General features: G+C 41.9%; 1 protein-coding gene across 2 annotated transcripts in view; it reads left to right on the forward strand.

Moving 5' to 3' along the window:
• The first annotated feature begins 547 nt into the window (after positions 1–547).
• The window catches only part of LOC117511834 (helicase ARIP4-like), a 112,864-nt gene continuing 90,885 nt past the window's right edge, over positions 548–22,526 (forward strand). For both annotated transcript variants that reach the window (XM_034171740.1, XM_034171741.1), the window contains exon 1: positions 548–760. In XM_034171740.1, coding sequence (XP_034027631.1) covers positions 727–760 — 34 coding nt within the window. In that variant the 5' untranslated portion in view covers positions 548–726. The remainder of the gene's footprint in view (positions 761–22,526) is intronic.

Here is a 22,526-nt window from a genome sequence, read left to right on the forward strand (position 1 = left end):
ACTTAACACAATAATAAATTCCAACAATAAAAATACAGGACAGCAAATGTACAATAAACTCAATTTAAAGAGCTGATGATACATTTTGTACTCCGGCGCGACTTCTACTCTGGCAGTAATGTTCTGGTGTCCAGTGCAAACAGTCCAGCATTATTCATATAGTTAGACGTATGTGTTGTCAAAGTACCCTTCTAGTTGACAATGATGAGTTTTTAAAGTGAACTGGTTTCGTAGAGGAATCAAATTTTAAAATTTGGGCAGAAGCACATTTTTCTTTTTTGTTTTATAGAACTGATTATTTTATTTTTTGATTAATTGCAAAATAACCAACAGGTTAACTAATGATGGAAGTGAGCAGCAGCTGTGAACGTGTTCCTGAATGTGTTGTGGCCGTGGCTTTTGGCGGTCACCCATGCGAGTCCCCCTTCGGCGGGGCCCCGGCTCCAGCGTGAGAGGTTATGTAAGTTTTTGGGCTGCCAGCCCTCCCGCCTGCTTCTGCCTCACATTCACATTGTTATGAACCACAGACGAGCGCTCAGCAGCCACTCGCTCAGTCGCTGAGGCAGGAGATTAAAGACCAGAAGTGCAAATATAAAAAACTCCTGCAGTTTGTTTGAAGACGTGGTTGTTTTTGTTTTTTGTTCTGAAAAAGGAGGCAGAATAGACTCTGACAGGGAGTTTGATAAGTACAAACTGAGGAGGCTGAAGGATCTCCACTCCAAAACCATGCTGCTCCTGGACGAGTCAGAGTCCTTCACAGGTAGGGGACATCACCAGCCTGACCTTTGACACCGGGTCAGATCAGTGCTGAAGTTAAAGTATGGATATTCCGCATGTTAAAAAAACAACTGATGCTTTAAACAAGAACAAACTTCTTTAAAAACGAGGTTTGCAGATGAAGCTGCACTTCAATTTCTTTGATTTGATGCAGAAGCATGAAAGTAAGAGAAGGTGGGCTCTGAAATTATTATTAGCTGAAATGATATTATTATTAGCTTATTAATTAATCAAAAACCCAGACAGAGCTTTAATTCATTTGAAAGCTTGACTCTTAGTCTTGTCCATCCAAATTGGAAGTCCCAAAAACCAGTTTTATTTGTTATTATCTATCGTCCACCTGGTCGTTACTGTGAGTTTCTCTGTGAATTTTCAGACCTTTTGTCTGACTTAGTGCTTAGCTCAGATAAGATAATTATAGTGGGCGATTTTAACATCCACACAGATGCATGTGTTTTACATAATTATTGTATGGCCTTGCCTTACAATATAAAGCGCCTTGGGGCAACTGTTTGTTGTGATTTGGCGCTATATAAAAAAAATTGATTGATTGATTGATTGATGCTGAGAATGACAGCCTCAACACTGCATTTAATCTATTATTAGACTCAATTGGCTTTGCTCAAAATGTAAATGAGTCCACCCACCACTTTAATCATATCTTAGATCTTGTTCTGACTTATGGTATGGAAATTGAAGACTTAACAGTATTCCCTGAAAACTCCCTTCTGTCTGATCATTTCTTAATAACATTTACATTTACTCTGATGGACTACCCAGCAGTGGGGAATAAGTTTCATTACAGTAGAAGTCTTTCAGAAAGCGCTGTAACTACATTTAAGGATATGATTCCTTCTTTATGTTCTCTAATGCCATATACCAACACAGTGCAGAGTAGCTACCTAAACTCTGTAAGTGAGATAGAGTATCTCGTCAATAGTTTTACATCCTCATTGAAGACAACTTTGGATGCTGTAGCTCCTCTGAAAAAGAGAGCCTTAAATCAGAAGTGCCTGACTCCGTGGTATAACTCACAAACTCGCAGCTTAAAGCAGATAACCCGTAAGTTGGAGAGGAAATGGCGTCTCACTAATTTAGAAGATCTTCACTTAGCCTGGAAAAAGAGTCTGTTGCTCTATAAAAAGCCCGCCGTAAAGCTAGGACATCTTACTACTCATCACTAATTGAAGAAAATAAGAACAACCCCAGGTTTCTTTTCAGCACTGTAGCCAGGCTGACAAAGAGTCAGAGCTCTATTGAGCCGAGTATTCCTTTAACTTTAACTAGTAATGACTTCATGACTTTCTTTGCTAATAAAATTTTAACTATTAGAGAAAAAATTACTCATAACCATCCCAAAGACATATCGTTATCTTTGGCTGCTTTCAGTGATGCCGGTATTTGGTTAGACACTTTCTCTCCGATTGTTCTGTCTGAGTTATTTTCATTAGTTACTTCCTCCAAACCATCAACATGTCTATTAGACCCCATTCCTACCAGGCTGCTCAAGGAAGCCCTACCATTAATTAATGCTTCGATCTTAAATATGATCAATCTATCTTTATTAGCTGGCTATGTACCACAGGCTTTTAAGGTGGCAGTAATTAAGCCATTACTTAAAAAGCCATCACTTGACCCAGCTATCTTAGCTAATTATAGGCCAATCTCCAACCTTCCTTTTCTCTCAAAAATTCTTGAAAGGGTAGTTGTAAAACAGCTAACTGATCATCTGCAGAGGAATGGTCTATTTGAAGAGTTTCAGTCAGGTTTTAGAATTCATCATAGTACAGAAACAGCCTTAGTGAAGGTTACAAATGATTTTCTTATGGCCTCAGACAGTGGACTCATCTCTGTGCTTGTTCTGTTAGACCTCAGTGCTGCTTTTGATACTGTTGACAATAAAATTTTATTACAGAGATTAGAGCATGCCATAGGTATTAAAGGCACTGCGCTGCAGTGGTTTGAATCATATTTATCTAATAGATTACAATTTGTTCATGTAAATGGGGAATCTTCTTCACAGACTAAGGTTAATTATGGAGTTCCACAAGGTTATGTGCTAGGACCAATTTTATTCATCACTTTATACATGTTTCCCTTAGGCAGTATTATTAGACGGCATTGCTTAAATTTTCATTGTTACGCAGATGATACCCAGCTTTATCTATCCATGAAGCCAGAGGACACACACCAATTAGTTAAACTGCAGGATTGTCTTACAGACATAAAGACATGGATGACCTCTAATTTCCTGCTTTTAAACTCAGATAAAACTGAAGTTATTGTACTTGGCCCCACAAATCTTAGAAACATGGTGTCTAACCAGATCCTTACTCTGGATGGCATTACCCTGACCTCTAGTAATACTGTGATAAATCTTGGAGTCATTTTTGATCAGGTTATGTCATTCAATGCGCATATTAAACAAATATGTAGGACTGGTTTTTTGCATTTGCGCAATATCTCTAAAATTAGAAAGGTCTTGTCTTAGAGTGATGCTGAAAAACTAATTCAGGCATTTATTTCCTCTAGGCTGGACTATTGTAATTCATTATTATCAGGTTGACCTAAACGTTCCCTGAAAAGCCTTCAGTTAATTCAAAATGCTGCAGCTAGAGTGCTAACAGGGACTAGAAGGAGAGAGCATATCTCACCCATATTGGCCTCTCTTCATTGGCTTCCTGTTAATTCTAGAATAGAATTTAAAATTCTTCTTCTTACTTATAAGGTTTTGAATAATCAGGTCCCATCTTATCTTAGGGACCTCATAGTACCATATCACCCCAATAGAGCGCTTCGCTCTCAGACTGCAGGCTTACTTGTAGTTCCTAGGGTTTGTAAGAGTAGAATGGGAGGCAGAGCCTTAAGCTTTCAGGCTCCTCTCCTGTGGAACCAGCTCCCAATTCAGATCAGGGAGACAGACACCCTCTCTACTTTTAAAATTAGGCTTAAAACTTTCCTTTTTGCTAAAGCTTATAGTTAGGGCTGGATCAGGTGACCCTGAACCATCCCTTAGTTATGCTGCTATAGACTTAGACTGCTGGGGGGTTCCCATGATGCACTGAGTGTTTCTTTCTCTTTTTGCTCTGTATGCACCACTCTGCATTTAATCATTAGTGATTGATCTCTGCTCCCCTCCACAGCATGTCTTTTTCCCGGTTCTCTCCCTCAGCCCCAACCAGTCCCAGCAGAAGACTGCCCCTCCCTGAGCCTGGTTCTGCTGGAGGTTTCTTCCTGTTAAAAGGGAGTTTTTCCTTCCCACTGTTGCCAAGTGCTTGCTCACAGGGGGTCGTTTTGACCGTTGGGGTTTTTCCGTAATTATTGTATGGCCTTGCCTTACAATATAAAGCGCCTTGGGGCAACTGTTTGTTGTGATTTGGCGCTATATAAATAAAATTGATTTGATTTGATTTGGAATGTAAACGTTAATGAATGTGATGCTTTTGGATCCATAACGATGTCTTCATCTCCAAAAGAACCTCATCCTGGTTTTTATTTCTCTTTGTCCACTCGTCTACTTTATTCAATTACGTCCATTTTTTCGCCGGTTCATCCCAGCTGCTAACCCTAGTGTCGTCCCACCTCCTATTGGCTGTTTCTACGGTTACCTAAACTAATACCAAGGTGTGATTGGTGGATGCGGGTTGGTTCATCAGACCAGTGGGTTAGGGGGTAAATGTGAGGCGGGGGGTAACAATTACCAACATCTCATTTGTAGTTAAATCAATTTTTTTTATAAGTATATAAGATATATTTAAAATGCTATGTTTCATTAACCCCAAAGTGATGCTTTGAGATGAGTTTTTGTCTTAAATATACCCAAATATATTCCACTTGGAATAGCTATAATACAGAAAACTAATAAATCTTCACATTTGAGCATTTTTAGTTGACGATTCTTTCATAATAATAATAATGATAATAGTAATAATAATGTAGGAATTTCAGAGCACTTTAAAATCCAACATGTTGGACAGCTGAATTTCAATTTATTTTCATTTATATAGTGCCAAATCACAAAAAGTTGCCTCAAGGCGCTTCACACAAGTAAGGTCTAACCTTACCAACCCCCAGAGCAAGAACACAGGCAACAGTGGTAAAGAAACACTCCCTAACAGAACAGAACAGAAAATCACAGAACAATTCACAAAACAATATACAGGAAATGTTGCCAGTGCAGAGGACAGGAGGGTTTCAGAAGCAGACACCACACCCATCTCTGGATGGAGCTGCATAAATAAGGTATAATTTGTCAGCATTAAGCAACAAGAAGAACAAACAAAATACTAAGGTGATCGCCGGCCACTAGCCCTAAGCTTCACTAAAAGACCCAGAATTTAGATAAAGTTGAGGCCGCGGCCTGTTCCGTTTACAAATAAAATGAATTAATAGTAAAAAACATAGTAACATACTATGCCAGTATGCTAGGGAGGGAAAATAAGTGCCTCTTAAGTCTGGACTTGAAAGTCTCCACAGAATCTGACTGATTTATTGATGCAGGGAGATCATTCCAGAGAACAGGGGCACAATAAGAGAAAGCTTTGTGACCCGCAGACTTCTTATTCACCCTAGGGACACTAAGTAGTCCTGCACCCTGAGAATGCAACGCCCGGGCCGGTACATAGGGTTTAATTAGGTCAGCTAGGTAGGATGAAAACTGTATGAAACTGCAGCTGTTGTTTTCATTATTCATTAATGTCTTTTTGTTTATTTTAATTGTGTAGAACTGTGTTCCCCAGGCTGATGTTCGGGTGTTTTTATTCTGTCCAGCCGTCAAAACTAATCCAGATACTAATTTTGTATGGATTAGAAAATGGAGAGAGAGCTCAAACAAAAATGCACGTTGTATCGTCCTCTGGTTTTGTGCAGGAGGTGCTGCAGGTTTTGTGTGTCTGACGGCGTTGGTATTTATTTAGGAATGTCAAATAGCGCTGAGCATGCTTGTCATTCCAGGGATTGCTCCGTCCATGAATAGAGACACGACATGTCTTGTCACTGCTCTGAATGTGACGAGCGATTAAAAAGCTACAAATCCACAAAGTTGAAATTCACTGTGCAGTTTGCCCATCACTTTGTTCTTCATTAACCGGATGTTTTTAAAATAAATTAATAAAAAGCAGCACTTCTGTTGAGTAACACGAGGAAAGATCCTGTTGGACTGATTTTTTTTTTTTTTTTTTTTTTTTTTTTCTCTCCCTCTGGACTACACACTGGCTACGTTTAGATGCTGTTAATATTCGGGATAAGGTCAATATTCCGGTTTCTGAATCATTAGGAATAACCTATTTACGAGGTCTGTCTAAAAAGTAACGGACCTTTTTTATTTTTTTCAAAAACTATATGGATTTGAATCACGTGTGATTGCATCAGCCAAGCTTGAACCTTCGTGCGCATGCGTGAGTTTTTTTCACGCCTGTCGGTTGCGTCATTCGCCTGTGAGCAGGCTTTGTGTGAGCAGTGGTCCACCCCTCTCGTATGATTTTTATTGCGCATTCCTCTGCTTCTCTTTCCATGACAAAAACTCCTGTAACAGTGGAATGTGCCGAAAAAGTGCTGATGTCCATGTCTTCTTCCTAGTTCTGTGGTAGTCAAATGACGTCCCGGATCAACAAAGCCTTCACTTTGGAAATGATCTGGTTGTTTCAGCGGGGTTTCAACCTGTCGATCCGCGCTCAGAGTGCGCCGTGCTCTCAGACCACGTGGGCGGTCTTTAAACCGGCTGTAACACTCCTTAATCTGTGTAATCCCCATAAAATCGTCCCTGAAAGCCATCTGAATTTTCCGAATGGTGTCCACCTGGAGGTCTCTCACAGTTTCTGGAAAAATTTGATGCAGCAAAGCTCCAAATCATTCAGTCATTTTATTCGCAGTAAAAATCTGACGAGAGGGGTGGACCGCTGCTCACACAAAGCCTGCTCACAGGCGAATGACGCAACTGACATGCGTGAAAAAACTCACGCATGCGTACGAAGGTTCAAGCTTGGCTGATGCAATCACACGTGATTCAAATCCATATAGTTTTTGAAAAAAATATAAAGGTTGGATTCTTTTTGGACATACCTCATACATGCTTAAGCAGACAGTTACTCCTGTATACATGGTCACTGGTATCATTTGGAATATCCCCATCTAAACAGCGACGCACGTCTTCCTCGGTGCTTGATTTGGTCTGGTGTTCGTTCAGATCCTGCTTTGCGTAACTTTTCGGCCACCTTCTTGTAAATGTCGGTATCTTGGTACTTTTTACTGTCAATAAAAGACATTATATTCATGTCTTTCATGATACTAATGAAGTGCTCAGTTTCCTCCTCGCTCCAAAGTGTGGTGCTGTGCTGCCGCATCTGGATTTCCCCATGCTTGTTTACCTCTGCTTCTGTGGTGTCCGATGGGTTGCGCGCGCTGCATACACGTAGTTGCCGTACTCAAAAGACTAAGATTCCTTGCGGATAGGACATGCGCAGAACACAAAATAATGTTCCTTTCTATGGGGATATCCCAATGCGCGTTTATATGACCTGATATTTGGGTTAGAAAAGGAGTAACCCAGGGGTCATATTTGGGTTTTTAAAAACCAGAATATGAGCATATTTGGGTTTTTGCGGGCGTTTGCATGGCCGTGCACAACCGGGTTATTGCTAATATTCCGGTTATGAAAGGGTTATTGGCTGCATGTAAACGTAGTCACTGTGTTTCTGTGTAATTGACCTCGGCAGGATTATCTCGTCATGTTCAGGCAAGCTGTGGTTCTGGTCCATCTCCGAGGGTTCACCTGTTTTGTTACGTTGCAGTGGGGGGGTATCCTTCACCAGGGAAGCCGCGCGGCTTTAATTCCTTTTGTTTAATGTCTCTTTTAGTGAGCGTTCAGGTTTTGATCTCTGCACTTCCTGATGTAACTCATGTTGTACTAATTTTTTTCCTTCAAATTTCCTCCTTTTAAAGTCCTTTTGTTAGTTTTTTTTTTCATCTCGTTGTGGCTGATTAATATTAATAAACCAGCTTTCATCCTTATACACAAAGTCTTTGTCCAGGTATCGTCTAAAAAGGTTTCAGCGTAGACTGTAGGTGTAATGGACAAACCCTCTGTGACATCACAGAGAGTTTCTAACATGTAGGTTTGAAGTGCTTTGGTTTTAGATGTGGCCATTTAAGGAACTGCAGGGGTTTTTTTTTTTCACTTCCATGTTGGCTTTAACTTGCGGCACCAGAGGTCACTGCTCGGCTTTCAGCGCCTTGACCCCCCTGGTGGCCACAGTTAGAAGTGAAAGACTGCAAATGTCAGACATGTTGGAGGTGTTAGTGACTTTGTGTACAAAGTTTGACCTCAGTAAACCGGATCTTTGTGCAGATATCTTGTGCACATCGTCCACACGGACAGACCCATGTGCACACAGAGTAGAGACTTTCCTGAACCTGTTGGACTCCTAACAGCTTCGTGTTGTGCGACTGAGCTCCTTTTTCTTCGCTCCTCCTAAAAATGTTCCCGCGGCTTTGCCAGCGGCTCCGGGGTGATCAGAATTTGAGCCCACGGCTGTCAAATTTTCAGCGCGTGTGTGTGTTGGAGTGATTCCTCAGAGGTTGTACGCAGGCTGAAAGTACACACAGTACTGTTTAAAGTACACACCGTGGCGTTTGTGCTGCCAGAGACTTTATGTAAGAGGTGAGAGAGTGACTGCAGCTTCCAGCCACGTGTGTTGTTTCATCGTCTCTTCTGTTTCTTCTCCTCCTCAGCAGCGGTGACACACTGGCCTACAAACAGAGTGCGTTACCTCGCCTCACCTCTCGCTGCCTTCTCCCTCATACTTGCCCTCCTCTCTCCGTCATTAGTCGGTTATCTGCCTCTTGACCTTGTGGTTTCTGACACACGAAAACACACACACACACACACACACACACACACACACACACACACACACACACACACACACACACACACACACACACACACAGAGCCTGCAGGATGGTTGCATAACTCACCTGATTTGCTCTTATAAATCAACCTGAATGACTCATTCAGCTTCACCTGTTATATAAAAGAGGTGTGTGTGTGTGGAAATTTCTTTTTCTCACCACCTCCTTTAAAAAAAAAAAAAAAAAAAAACTTTCACTTTATTTAATTGTTTAATTTTTTGTCAAATGTGAAGGATTTAATATTGCCATGCTTCTGTCTGTTTCTCTGTGTGCGTCTGTGAACACATTCTTGTGAACAGAACTCTGCAATAATTCATAGCAGACACTTGATACTTATGCCACGTTCACACCGGACGCCACGCGAGCAATGGCGGCAACAGGTTGCCATGTAATCCCTATAGAAGGACGCGTTGTGGCACCACAAAAGTTCAAGCCATGCAATGCTAAGCGATGGATGCGAATAAATCAATTTTGAGCGATTGGTGTGTTTGTGGCGCGATATCGTGTTGCGCCACGTTGCCCTCTTCCCCAAGCTGAAAAACTGAACTTTTTTATCTTGTTGCGCCCTGATGACCAACCAGGGACTGGATATGTAGTGACGTGGAGATGTCTGGAGTTTATACTTGGTGTGGACATGTCCTGTCTCTGGCAGCCAGCCTGTGAGCAGGACTTATGTCCCTTTTGTCCTTTATTTCACAATTATGACAGAGTTCGAGGGGAGAGCAAGCAGCAGCACTGCAGCAGCAGCAGCAGCCAGTTTCTTTTTTTCCACGTGCACACGTGAACGAATTGTCCGTGATGATAATTTTATTAACTACACAGGTGTATAATAACAAAACAAATGGTAACTGGCTTATAACACAATTATGACAGAGTTTGAGGGGAGAGCAAGGAACTGCAGCGGCAGCCAGTTTTGTTTTGTTGTTTTTTTGTTTTTTGTGCACGGGTGAACGGGACAGGAGGTCTTCAAACTGGGTCCTGGAGAGCCGGAAGTACCGCTGAAAGCACCTGTCATCCAGACGCAACTCCTGCAGCAAATAATGAAACTCCCCGAATTGGGAACATCTAATGAGGATGTTGTGAACCCAGGGACGACGCCGCTAGCGACATTTGTCAGCTTTCCACAACAAATAGAGCACAGCAACTCGCTCCGTGTGATCAAGGTCCGTCATGTTGACTTGACAGCAGTGTTGTGAAAAGTAACTTTGACAAGTTACTTTTTTAGTTGCTTTATACAGTTGCTTTATGCAGTTACTTCATTAGCAGCATTATGCCATTACTTTATTAGAATCTGCCGAAAACTTGCAACTATACTCAACAAAAATATAAATGCAACACTTTTGGTTTTGCTCCCATTTTGCATGAGATGAACTCAAAGATCTAAAACTTTTTCCACATACACAATATCACCATTTCCCTCAAATATTGTTCACAAACCAGTCTAAATCTGTGATAGTGAGCACTTCTCCTTTGCTGAGATAATCCATCCCACCTCACAGGTGTGCCATATCAAGATGCTGATTAGACACCATGATTAGTGCACAGGTGTGCCTTAGACTGCACTGTAACTAGGTTTAAGGATATGATTCCTTCTTTGTTATGTTCTCCAATGCCATATACCACACAGTGCAGAGTAGCTACCTAAACTCTGTGAGTGAGATAGATTATCTCGTCAATAGCTTTACATCCTCATTGAGCACAACTTTGGATGCTGTAGCTCCTCTGAAAAAGAGAGCCTTAAATCAGAAGTGCCTGACTCCGTGGTATAACCCACAAACTCGCAGCTTAAAGCAGATAACCCGTAAGCTGGAGAGGAAATGGCGTCTCACTAATTTAGAAGATCTTCATTTAGCCTGGAAAAAGAGTCTGTTGCTCTATAAAAAAAAGCCCTCCATAAAGCTAGGACATCTTACTATTCATCATTAATTGAAGAAAATAAGAACAACCCCAGGTTTCTTTTCAGCACTGTAGCCAGGCTGACAAAGAGTCAGAGCTCTGTTGAGCCGAGTATTCCTTTAACTTTAACTACACTCAACAAAAATCTAAATGCAACACTTTTGGTTTTGCTCCCATTTTGTATGAGATGAACTCAAAGATCTAAAACTTTTTCCACATACACAAAATCACCATTTCCCTCAAATATTGTTCACAAACCAGTCTAAATCTGTGATAGTGACCACTTCTCCTTTGCTGAGATAATCCATCCCACCTCACAGGTGTGCCATACCAAGATGCTGATTAGACACCATGATTAGTGCACAGGTGTGCCTTAGACTGTCCACAATAAAAGGCCACTCTGAAAGGTGCAGTTTTATCACACAGCACAATGCCACAGATGTCGCAAGGTTTGAGGGAGCGTACAATTGGCATGCTGATAGCAGGAATGTCAACCAGAGCTGTTGCTCGTGTATTGAATGTTTATTTCTCTACCGTAAGCCGTCTCCAAAGGCGTTTCAGAGAATTTGGCAGTACATCCAACCAGCCTCACAACCGCAGACCACGTGTAACCACACCAGCCCAGGACCTCCACATCCAGCATGTTCACCTCCAAGATCGTCTGAGACCAGCCACTCGGACAGCTGCTGAAACAATCGGTTTGCATAACCAAAGAATTTCTGCACAAACTGTCAGAAACCGTCTCAGGGAAGCTCATCTGCATGCTCGTCGTCCTCATCGGGGTCTCGACCTGACTCCAGTTCGTCGTCGTAACCGACTTGAGTGGGCAAATGCTCACATTCGCTGGCGTTTGGCACGTTGGAGAGGTGTTCTCTTCATGGATGAATCCCGGTTCACACTGTCCAGGGCAGATGGCAGACAGCGTGTGTGGCGTCATGTGGGTGAGCGGTTTTCTGATGTCAGTGTTGTGGATCGAGCGGGCCCATGGTGGTGGTGGGGTTATGGTATGGGCAGGCGTCTGTTATGGACGAAGAACACAGGTGCATTTTATTGATGGCATTTTGAATGCACAGAGATACCGTGACGAGATCCTGAGGCCCATTGTTGTGCCATCCAAGAACATCACCTCATGTTGCAGCAGGATAATGCACGGCCCCATGTTGCAAGGATCTGTACACAATTCTTGGAAGCTGAAAATGTCCCAGTTCTTGCATGCCAATTTGCATTCCAACAGCCTGACGGCACTTTGAATGTATACATATTATCTGACTTATAATTAATTACTAATTAATTATTAATGCTTATTTTGTTATCCTCAGTAATTTCATATATTGTATAGTGTTTACTGCCAGTGAAATCAAAAATTCTTTACAGAGTGTGGAGTCTGAACACAGAGTAGAGTGTGCGTGCAAATCAGTTCTATGAAGTTAATCATGGGTGTGTTTTGGACATATCAGGAAATAAAGATTTTCATTTGACACGCTGCTATGGTGACGGTGGACTCGAATGAGAGGCTTTCTGATAGGTTATGCATCAAAGAGCATAAGCAAAGAGAGCAGCCACCAAAGCTCCCTGAGGTGAAACATGAAGATGAAGTTTGTGCTTTTAATGGTGGACTTCAGTTCATTTTTGTCATTCTGTGTACAAAGCACATGTACATTGTGAAGCTGCTTATGTAAGGTGCATCTGAATACCATCACTTTCTGCTGCTGCACGTGCCTGGTTGAAGATAGGGCCCATTGTGTTGACAGAGTACAGTTGACTCATTGTGATCCATTGTTTGTTTTTGGGTCTTGTCTTTTGTAGACTGATGGTACATTATGTGACTGTAATTTGATACTGACCTGGAACAGCCGGCCAATCAAGAACTGGCACCAGTACTGGTGATGTAAAAGGTGCCACCTCCTTTGTTTTGTTGTCAAAACAAGAACAGTCAGTTTTCACTCGTACCCTGTGTGCCTGTGCACGTCTGCACCGGGCTTCATCATGACTGTGCATCTTTAAACGGAACTGTGGTTGTTGTTGTTATTTCTGGGTGTAATCATCTACGTCCACCAGCACCAGTGTTTTTCTGTGCTTCTGTATGTGCGCTTGGTTGTGAACATGTGGGTTGTGTAACAGCCAGAGGCGGCACTTACATAAGCGTCCTCTCTCGTCTGTCCAGCCTCAGCAGCAACCGGCAGCCTGTTTGTGTGTTGCAGCGACTTTCTGACTCGTTATACACAAACTGCAGCTTCTTCAGGCATCTCCAGCTGGAAAACAAGCGCAGAATAAGAGAAGCGCTCGATTTCTTACCCCGTCATCTACTTACTCCTGACCGTCTCTGAGCAGTCTGGTTTTGTCCTCGTGGCACTTTGACTCTCAGCAGACTCGCGACAAACGGATCAAATCTAATCAGGCTTCCTGTCCTTTGCTGACTGTTGTGACGTTTAATATCACATTTCATTTTGTGTTTTTATCTATATGTGTGTTTATACACCTCAGAACAAAATAATTTATCCAAACCCAAAGAAATGTCTTTATGAAGAAGACTTTAGCAGAATAAGAAGGGAAAAAATGTCTACTTCTAAAGTGTTTGTCCATCTGAGTCGCTTCACACTGAAATGTCACATTCACACATTCATACCCACATAGAAATTCATTGGGTGAGCAACTTGGGAGATTAAGGGCCCTTGCTCAAGGGCACCTTAGTGCTGTAAATGTGTCAAAAGTGGAAATGGTTCCACCCACATTTTTGTGTCTGCTTGTAACTAAGCACCCCACAGCTGGAAAGCCACCCCACTAACTGGTTATGCACTGCGCCACCCGATGCAATCTTCAGATAAACGGTTGACAGAAACAGCAGCACAGATCTAGGCATTAAAAAAAAAAAAAAAAACTGGCAAAAAAAAAAGCTAATTTCAAGATCCATGTAGTTTAACCACACCTGCTCCTAATTTCAATCATGCACATCATTATTATTAATATTATTTCTGGCAAACAAAAATGGTAAATTGACTGCATTCATATCACGCTTTAACATTGATGCCTCACATTGACTAATACCAATGTCACAGTTCTTCCGTGTGAGGTGCTCATGACACACTGGGAGCAACTTGGGGATTAAGGACCTTGTCCATGATCCTCTGGACCAGAGGAAGATCCAGTGGGATCGAAACGTTGTCACATTAAAGGAAGTAACCAAGGAGTAAGTGTGCAGGGTTTTTTATTATTTTGTTCTGCGTTATCATGTTAACAAACTGGAGGGGGCCTCATTTATCCATCTGTTCATTCACTTTTGCGTTTACATGACACATGCTGAGGCCTTCTCCAAAGTCCAGGAATTCTGAGTTGATTAATGGGTTTCCACAGGAATAAGACCTTGTGATTAAAACACTAAATACTAGGGATGTGAATCTTACAACAACTCACATTCGATTCTGATTCTTGGGGTGACGATTCGACTCAGAATCGATTTTCGTTCAGAGTTGTGAATTCGTTCAGAGTTGGCTGGCAGTTTAGCGAAGCGCTGGTCAGTAGTCGGCAGAGACCGCTGCACCGCTTCTTTCAGCTCCGGGTGATGGCGTTGCATGTGGGCTCAAGGATTTGAAGTGTTCCGAAGTACTTGATTTTCAATTGCAGATTTTGCACACTGCATAAGTCATGTCAAGCTCCTTCTTACGCAGCAAATGATAAAATCCAAAATGCGCCCAAACATTTGGCCTTCAGCAAAGACGGTGCTGACTGAATTAGCTCTTCATATCCGCCATGCTAAGCTACACAAATGTTTGAAGCACGTCGAACCCTCCCCTCGCGGGGATGCTGCAGTACGAGGCCGTTGCCTGACAAACAGTACACGCAGCGAGTAACCAAGTTTTAAAATGTTTTAAAAAATGCTTTTTTTAAAATCGATTCTATTAAGATTCAGAATCTTAATAAATAAGAATCGCGATTCGGATGTGAATCGATTTTTTTTTTTTTTTTTTTTTTCCCCGGCTCCCCTACTAAATACTATATGCCGTACAATGCAACATTCTTTGAATGTGAGAATCTTGGCTTTGAAACTTTTAATGTTACCTCATCACTTTAACTTCCAGTGTATTGAGGTGGGCTTCATAGATAATTGGCAAAGCTTCTGGGGAAAACCTGGTCTTGTTAGGAGAGACGGCATCTATCCCACTTTGGATGGAGCAGCTCTCATCTCTAGAAATCTGGCCAATTTTATTAAATCCTCCAAATCGTGACAATCCAGGGTTGGGACCAGCAGCAGAGTTGTAGTCTTACACACCTCTCTGCAGCTTCTCTCCCCCTGCCATCCCCCCAATACCCCATCCCCGTAGAAGACGGTGCCTGCTCCTAGACCACCAATAACCAGCAAAAATCTATTTAAGCATAAAAATTCAAAAAGAAAAAATAATATAACAACCTTCAACTGCACCACAGACTAAACAGTTAAATATGGTCTATTAAACATTAGGTCTCTCTCTTCTAAGTCCCTGTTAGTAAATGATATATAATTGATCAACATATTGATTTATTCTGCTTACAGAAACCTGGCTACAGCAGGATGAATATGTTAGTTTAAATGAGTCAACACCCCCGAGTCACACCAACTGTCAAAATGCTCGTAGCACAGGTCGAGGAGGAGGATTAGCAGCAATCTTCCACTCCAGCTTATTAATTAATCAAAGACCCAGACAGAGCTTTAATTTCATTTGAAAGCTTGACTCTTAGTCTTGTCCATCCAATTTAACTTTAACTAGTAATGACTTCATGACTTTCTTTGCTAATAAAATTTTAACTATTGAGAAAAAATTACTCATAACATCCCAAAGACATATCGTTATCTTTGGCTGCTTTCAGTGATGCCGGTATTTGGTTAGACACTTTCTCTCCGATTGTTCTGTCTGAGTTATTTTCATTAGTTACTTCCTCCAAACCATCACATGTCTATTAGACCCCATTCCTACCAGGCTGCTCAAGGAAGCCCTACCATTATTAATGCTTCGATCTTAAATATGATCAATCTATCTTTATTAGCTGGCTATGTACCACAGGCTTTTAAGGTGGCAGTAATTAAGCCATTACTTAAAAAGCCATCACTTGACCCAGCTATCTTAGCTAATTATAGGCCAATCTCCACCTTCCTTTTCTCTCAAAAATTCTTGAAAGGGTAGTTGTAAAACAGCTAACTGATCATCTGCAGAGGAATGGTCTATTTGAAGAGTTTCAGTCAGGTTTTAGAATTCATCATAGTACAGAAACAGCCTTAGTGAAGGTTACAAATATTTTCTTATGGCCTCGGACAGTGGACTCATCTCTGTGCTTGTTCGGTTAGACCTCAGTGCTGCTTTTGATACTGTTGACAATAAAATTTTATTACAGAGATTAGAGCATGCCATAGGTATTAAAGGCACTGCGCTGCAGTGGTTTGAATCATATTTATCTAATAGATTACATTTGTTCATGTAAATGGGGAATCTTCTCACAGACTAAGGTGAATTATGGAGTTCCACAAGGTTATGTGCTAGGACCAATTTTATTCATCACTTTATACATGTTTCCCTTAGGCAGTATTATTAGACGGCATTGCTTAAATTTTCATTGTTACGCAGATGATACCAGCTTTATCTATCCATGAAGCCAGAGGACACACACCAATTAGTTAAAACTGCAGGATTGTCTTACAGACATAAAGACATGGATGACCTCTAATTTCCTGCTTTAAACTCAGATAAAACTGAAGTTATTGTACGTGGCCCCACAAATCTTAGAAACAGGGTGTCTACCAGATCCTTACTCTGGATGGCATTACCCTGACCTCTAGTAATACTGTGAGAAATCTTGGAGTCATTTTTGATCAGGTTATGTCATTCAATGCGCATATTAAACAAATATGTAGGACTGGTTTTTGCATTTGCGCAATATCTCTAAAATTAGAAAGGTTTGTCTTAGAGTGATGCTGAAAAACTAATTCAGGCATTTATTTCCTCTAGGCTGGACTATTGTAATTCATTATTATCAGGTTGACCTAAACGTTCCCTGAAAAGCCTTCAGTTAATTCAAAATGCTGCAGCTAGAGTGCTAACAGGACTAGAAGGAGAGAGCATATCTCACCCATATTGGCCTCTCTTCATGGCTTCCTGTTAATTCTAGAATAGAATTTAAAATTCTTCTTCTTACTTATAAGGTTTTGAATAATCAGTCCCATCTTATCTTAGGGACCTCATAGTACCATATCACCCCAATAGAGCGCTTCGCTCTCAGACTGCAGGCTTACTTGTAGTTCCTAGGTTTGTAAGAGTAGAATGGGAGGCAGAGCCTTAAGCTTTCAGGCTCCTCTCCTGTGGAACCAGCTCCCAATTCAGATCAGGGAGACAGACACCCTCTCTACTTTTAAAATTAGGCTTAAAACTTTCCTTTTTGCTAAAGCTTATAGTTAGGGCTGGATCAGGTGACCCTGAACCATCCCTTAGTTATGCTGCTATAGACTTAGACTGCTGGGGGGTTCCCATGATGCACTGAGTGTTTCTTTCTCTTTTTGCTCTGTATGCACCACTCTGCATTTAATCATTAGTGATTGATCTCTGCTCCCCTCCACAGCATGTCTTTTTCCCGGTTCTCCTCCCTCAGCCCAACCAGTCCCAGCAGAAGACTGCCCCTCCCTGAGCTGGTTCTGCTGGAGGTTTCTTCCTGTTAAAAGGGAGTTTTTCCTTCCCACTGTTGCCAAGTGCTTGCTCACAGGGGGTCGTTTTGACCGTTGGGGTTTTTCCGTAATTATTGTATGGCCTTGCCTTACAATATAAAGCGCCTTGGGGCAACTGTTTGTTGTGATTTGGCGCTATATAAATAAAATTGATTTGATTTGGAATGTAAACGTTAATGAATGTGATGCTTTTGGATCCATAACGATGTCTTCATCTCCAAAAGAACCTCATCCTGGTTTTTATTTCTCTTTGTCCACTCGTCTACTTTATTCAATTACGTCCATTTTTTCGCCGGTTCATCCCAGCTGCTAACCCTAGTGTCGTCCCAACCTCCTATTGGCTGTTTCTAAACGGTTACCTAAACTATACCAAGGTGTGATTGGTGGATGCGGGTTGGTTCATCAGACCAGTGGGTTAGGGGGTAAATGTGAGGCGGGGGGGTAACAATTACCAACATCTCATTTTAGTTAAATCAATTTTTTTTATAAGTATATAAGATATATTTAAAATGCTATGTTTCATTAACCCCAAAGTGATGCTTTGAGATGAGTTTTGTCTTAAATATACCCAATATATTCCACTTGGAATAGCTATAATACAGAAAACTAATAAATCTTCACATTTGAGCATTTTTAGTTGACGATTCTTTCATAATAATAATATGATAATAGTAATATAATGTAGGAATTTCAGAGCACTTTAAAATCCACATGGTGGACAGCTGAATTTCAATTTATTTTCATTTATATAGTGCCAAATCACAAAAAGTTGCCTCAAGGCGCTTCACCACAGGTAAGGTCTAACCTTACCAACCCCCAGAGCAAGAACACAGGCAACAGTGGTAAAGAAACACTCCCTAACAGAACAGAACAGAAAATCACAGAACAATTCACAAAACAATATCAGGAAATGTTGCCAGTGCAGAGGACAGGAGGGTTTCAGAAGCAGACACCACACCCATCTCTGGATGGAGCTGCATAAATAAGGTATAATTTGTCAGCATTAAGCAACAAGAAGAACAAACAAAATACTAAGGTGATCGCCGGCCACTAGCCCTAAGCTTCACTAAAAGACCCAGAATTTAGATAAAGTTGAGGCCGCGGCCTGTTCCGTTTACAAATAAAATGAATTATAGTAAAAAACATAGTAACATACTATGCCAGTATGCTAGGGAGGGAAAATAAGTGCCTCTTAAGTCTGGACTTGAAGTCTCCACAGAATCTGACTGATTTATTGATGCAGGGAGATCATTCCAGAGAACAGGGGCACAATAAGAGAAAGCTTTGTGACCCGCAGACTTCTTATTCACCCTAGGGACACTAAGTAGTCCTGCACCCTGAGAATGCAACGCCCGCGGCCGGTACATAGGGTTTAATTAGGTCAGCTAGGTAGGATGAAAACTGTATGAAACTGCAGCTGTTGTTTTCATTATTCATTAATGTCTTTTTGTTTATTTTAATTGTGTAGAACTGTGTTCCCCAGGCTGATGTTCGGGTGTTTTTATTCTGTCCAGCCGTCAAAACTAATCCAGATACTAATTTTGTATGGATTAGAAAATGGAGAGAGAGCTCAAACAAAAATGCACGTTGTATCGTCCTCTGGTTTTGTGCAGGAGGTGCTGCAGGTTTTGTGTGTCTGACGGCGTTGGTATTTATTTAGGAATGTCAAATAGCGCTGAGCATGCTTGTCATTCCAGGGATTGCTCCGTCCATGAATAGAGACACGACATGTCTTGTCACTGCTCTGAATGTGACGAGCGATTAAAAGCTACAAATGCACAAAGTTGAAATTCACTGTGCAGTTTGCCCATCACTTTGTTCTTCATTAACCGGATGTTTTTAAAATAAATTAATAAAAAGCAGCACTTCTGTTGAGTAACACGAGGAAAGATCCTGTTGGACTGATTTTTTTTTTTTTTTTTTTTTTTTTTTTCTCTCCCTCTGGACTACACACTGGCTACGTTTAGATGCTGTTAATATTCGGGATAAGGTCAATATTCCGTTTCTGAATCATTAGGAATAACCTATTTACGAGGTCTGTCTAAAAAGTAACGGACCTTTTTTATTTTTTTCAAAAACTATATGGATTTGAATCACGTGTGATTGCATCAGCCAAGCTTGAACCTTCGTGCGCATGCGTGAGTTTTTTTCACGCCTGTCGGTTGCGTCATTCGCCTGTGAGCAGCTTTGTGTGAGCAGTGGTCCACCCCTCTCGTATGATTTTTATTGCGCATTCCTCTGCTTCTCTTTCCATGACAAAAACTCCTGTAACAGTGGAATGTGCCGAAAAAGTGCTGATGTCCATGTCTTCTTCCTAGTTCTGTGGTAGTCAAATGACGTCCCGGATCAACAAAGCCTTCACTTTGGAAATGATCTGGTTGTTTCAGCGGGGTTTCAACCTGTCGATCCGCGCTCAGAGTGCGCCGTGCTCTCAGACCACGTGGGCGGTCTTTAAACCGGCTGTAACACTCCTTATCTGTGTAATCCCCATAAAATCGTCCCTGAAAGCCATCTGAATTTTTCCGAATGGTGTCCACCTGGAGGTCTCTCACAGTTTCTGGAAAAATTTGATGCAGCAAAGCTCCAATCATTCAGTCATTTTATTCGCAGTAAAAATCTGACGAGAGGGGTGGACCGCTGCTCACACAAAGCCTGCTCACAGGCGAATGACGCAACTGACATGCGTGAAAAAACTCACGCATGCGTACGAAGGTTCAAGCTTGGCTGATGCAATCACACGTGATTCAAATCCATATAGTTTTTGAAAAAAATATAAAGGTTGGATTCTTTTTGGACATACCTCATACATGCTTAAGCAGACAGTTACTCCTGTATACATGGTCACTGGTATCATTTGGAATATCCCCATCTAAACAGCGACGCACGTCTTCCTCGGTGCTTGATTTGTCTGGTGTTCGTTCAGATCCTGCTTTGCGTAACTTTTCGGCCACCTTCTTGTAAATGTCGGTATCTTGGTACTTTTTACTGTCAATAAAAGACATTATATTCATGTCTTTCATGATACTAATGAAGTGCTCAGTTTCCCTCCTCGCTCCAAAGTGTGGTGCTGTGCTGCCGCATCTGGATTTCCCCATGCTTGTTTACCTCTGCTTCTGTGGTGTCCGATGGGTTGCGCGCGCTGCATACACGTAGTTGCCGTACTCAAAAGACTAAGATTCCTTGCGGATAGGACATGCGCAGAACACAAAATAATGTTCCTTTCTATGGGGATATCCCAATGCGCGTTTATATGACCTGATATTTGGGTTAGAAAAGGAGTAACCCAGGGGTCATATTTGGGTTTTTAAAAACCAGAATATGAGCATATTTGGGTTTTTTGCGGGCGTTTGCATGGCCGTGCACAACCGGGTTATTGCTAATATTCCGGTTATGAAAGGGTTATTGGCTGCATGTAAACGTAGTCACTGGTTTCTGTGTAATTGACCTCGGCAGGATTATCTCGTCATGTTCAGGCAAGCTGTGGTTCTGGTCCATCTCCGAGGGTTCACCTGTTTTGTTACGTTGCAGTGGGGGGGTATCCTTCACCAGGGAAGCCGCGCGGCTTTAATTCCTTTTGTTTAATGTCTCTTTTAGTGAGCGTTCAGGTTTTGATCTCTGCACTTCCTGATGTAACTCATGTTGTACTAATTTTTTTCCTTCAAATTTCCTCCTTTTAAAGTCCTTTTGTTAGTTTTTTTTTTTCATCTCGTTGTGGCTGATTAATATTAATAAACCAGCTTTCATCCTTATACACAAAGTCTTTGTCCAGGTATCGTCTAAAAAGGTTTCAGCGTAGACTGTAGGTGTAATGGACAAACCCTCTGTGACATCACAGAGAGTTTCTAACATGTAGGTTTGAAGTGCTTTGGTTTTAGATGTGGCCATTTAAGGAACTGCAGGGGGTTTTTTTTTTTCACTTCCATGTTGGCTTTAACTTGCGGCACCAGAGGTCACTGCTCGGCTTTCAGCGCCTTGACCCCCCTGGTGGCCACAGTTAGAAGTGAAAGACTGCAAATGTCAGACATGTTGGAGGTGTTAGTGACTTTGTGTACAAAGTTTGACCTCAGTAAACCGGATCTTTGTGCAGATATCTTGTGCACATCGTCCACACGGACAGACCCATGTGCACACAGAGTAGAGACTTTCCTGAACCTGTTGGACTCCTAACATCTTCGTGTTGTGCGACTGAGCTCCTTTTTCTTCGCTCCTCCTAAAAATGTTCCCGCGGCTTTGCCAGCGGCTCCGGGGTGATCAGAATTTGAGCCCACGGCTGTCAAATTTTCAGCGCGTGTGTGTGTTGGAGTGATTCCTCAGAGGTTGTACGCAGGCTGAAAGTACACACAGTACTGTTTAAAGTACACACCGTGGCGTTTGTGCTGCCAGAGACTTTATGTAAGAGGTGAGAGAGTGACTGCAGCTTCCAGCCACGTGTGTTGTTTCATCGTCTCTTCTGTTTCTTCTCCTCCTCAGCAGCGGTGACACACTGGCCTACAAACAGAGTGCGTTACCTCGCCTCACCTCTCGCTGCCTTCTCCCTCATACTTGCCCTCCTCTCTCCGTCATTAGTCGGTTATCTGCCTCTTGACCTTGTGGTTTCTGACACACGAAAACACACACACACACACACACACACACACACACACACCACACACACACACACACACACACACACACACACACACACACACACAGAGCCTGCAGGATGGTTGCATAACTCACCTGATTTGCTCTTATAAATCAACCTGAATGACTCATTCAGCTTCACCTGTTATATAAAAGAGGTGTGTGTGTGTGGAAATTTCTTTTTCTCACCACCTCCTTTAAAAAAAAAAAAAAAAAAAAACTTTCACTTTATTTAATTGTTTAATTTTTGTCAAATGTGAAGGATTTAATATTGCCATGCTTCTGTCTGTTTCTCTGTGTGCGTCTGTGAACACATTCTTGTGAACAGAACTCTGCAATAATTCATAGCAGACACTTGATACTTATGCCACGTTCACACCGGACGCCACGCGAGCAATGGCGGCAACAGGTTGCCATGTAATCCCTATAGAAGGACGCGTTGTGGCACCACAAAAGTTCAAGCCATGCAATGCTAAGCGATGGATGCGAATAAATCAATTTTGAGCGATTGGTGTGTTTGTGGCGCGATATCGTGTTGCGCCACGTTGCCCTCTTCCCCAAGCTGAAAAACTGAACTTTTTTATCTTGTTGCGCCCTGATGACCAACCAGGGACTGGATATGTAGTGACGTGGAGAT

Source organism: Thalassophryne amazonica, chromosome 6, assembly GCF_902500255.1.
Source record: "Thalassophryne amazonica chromosome 6, fThaAma1.1, whole genome shotgun sequence".
Lineage (NCBI taxonomy): Eukaryota > Metazoa > Chordata > Actinopteri > Batrachoidiformes > Batrachoididae > Thalassophryne > Thalassophryne amazonica.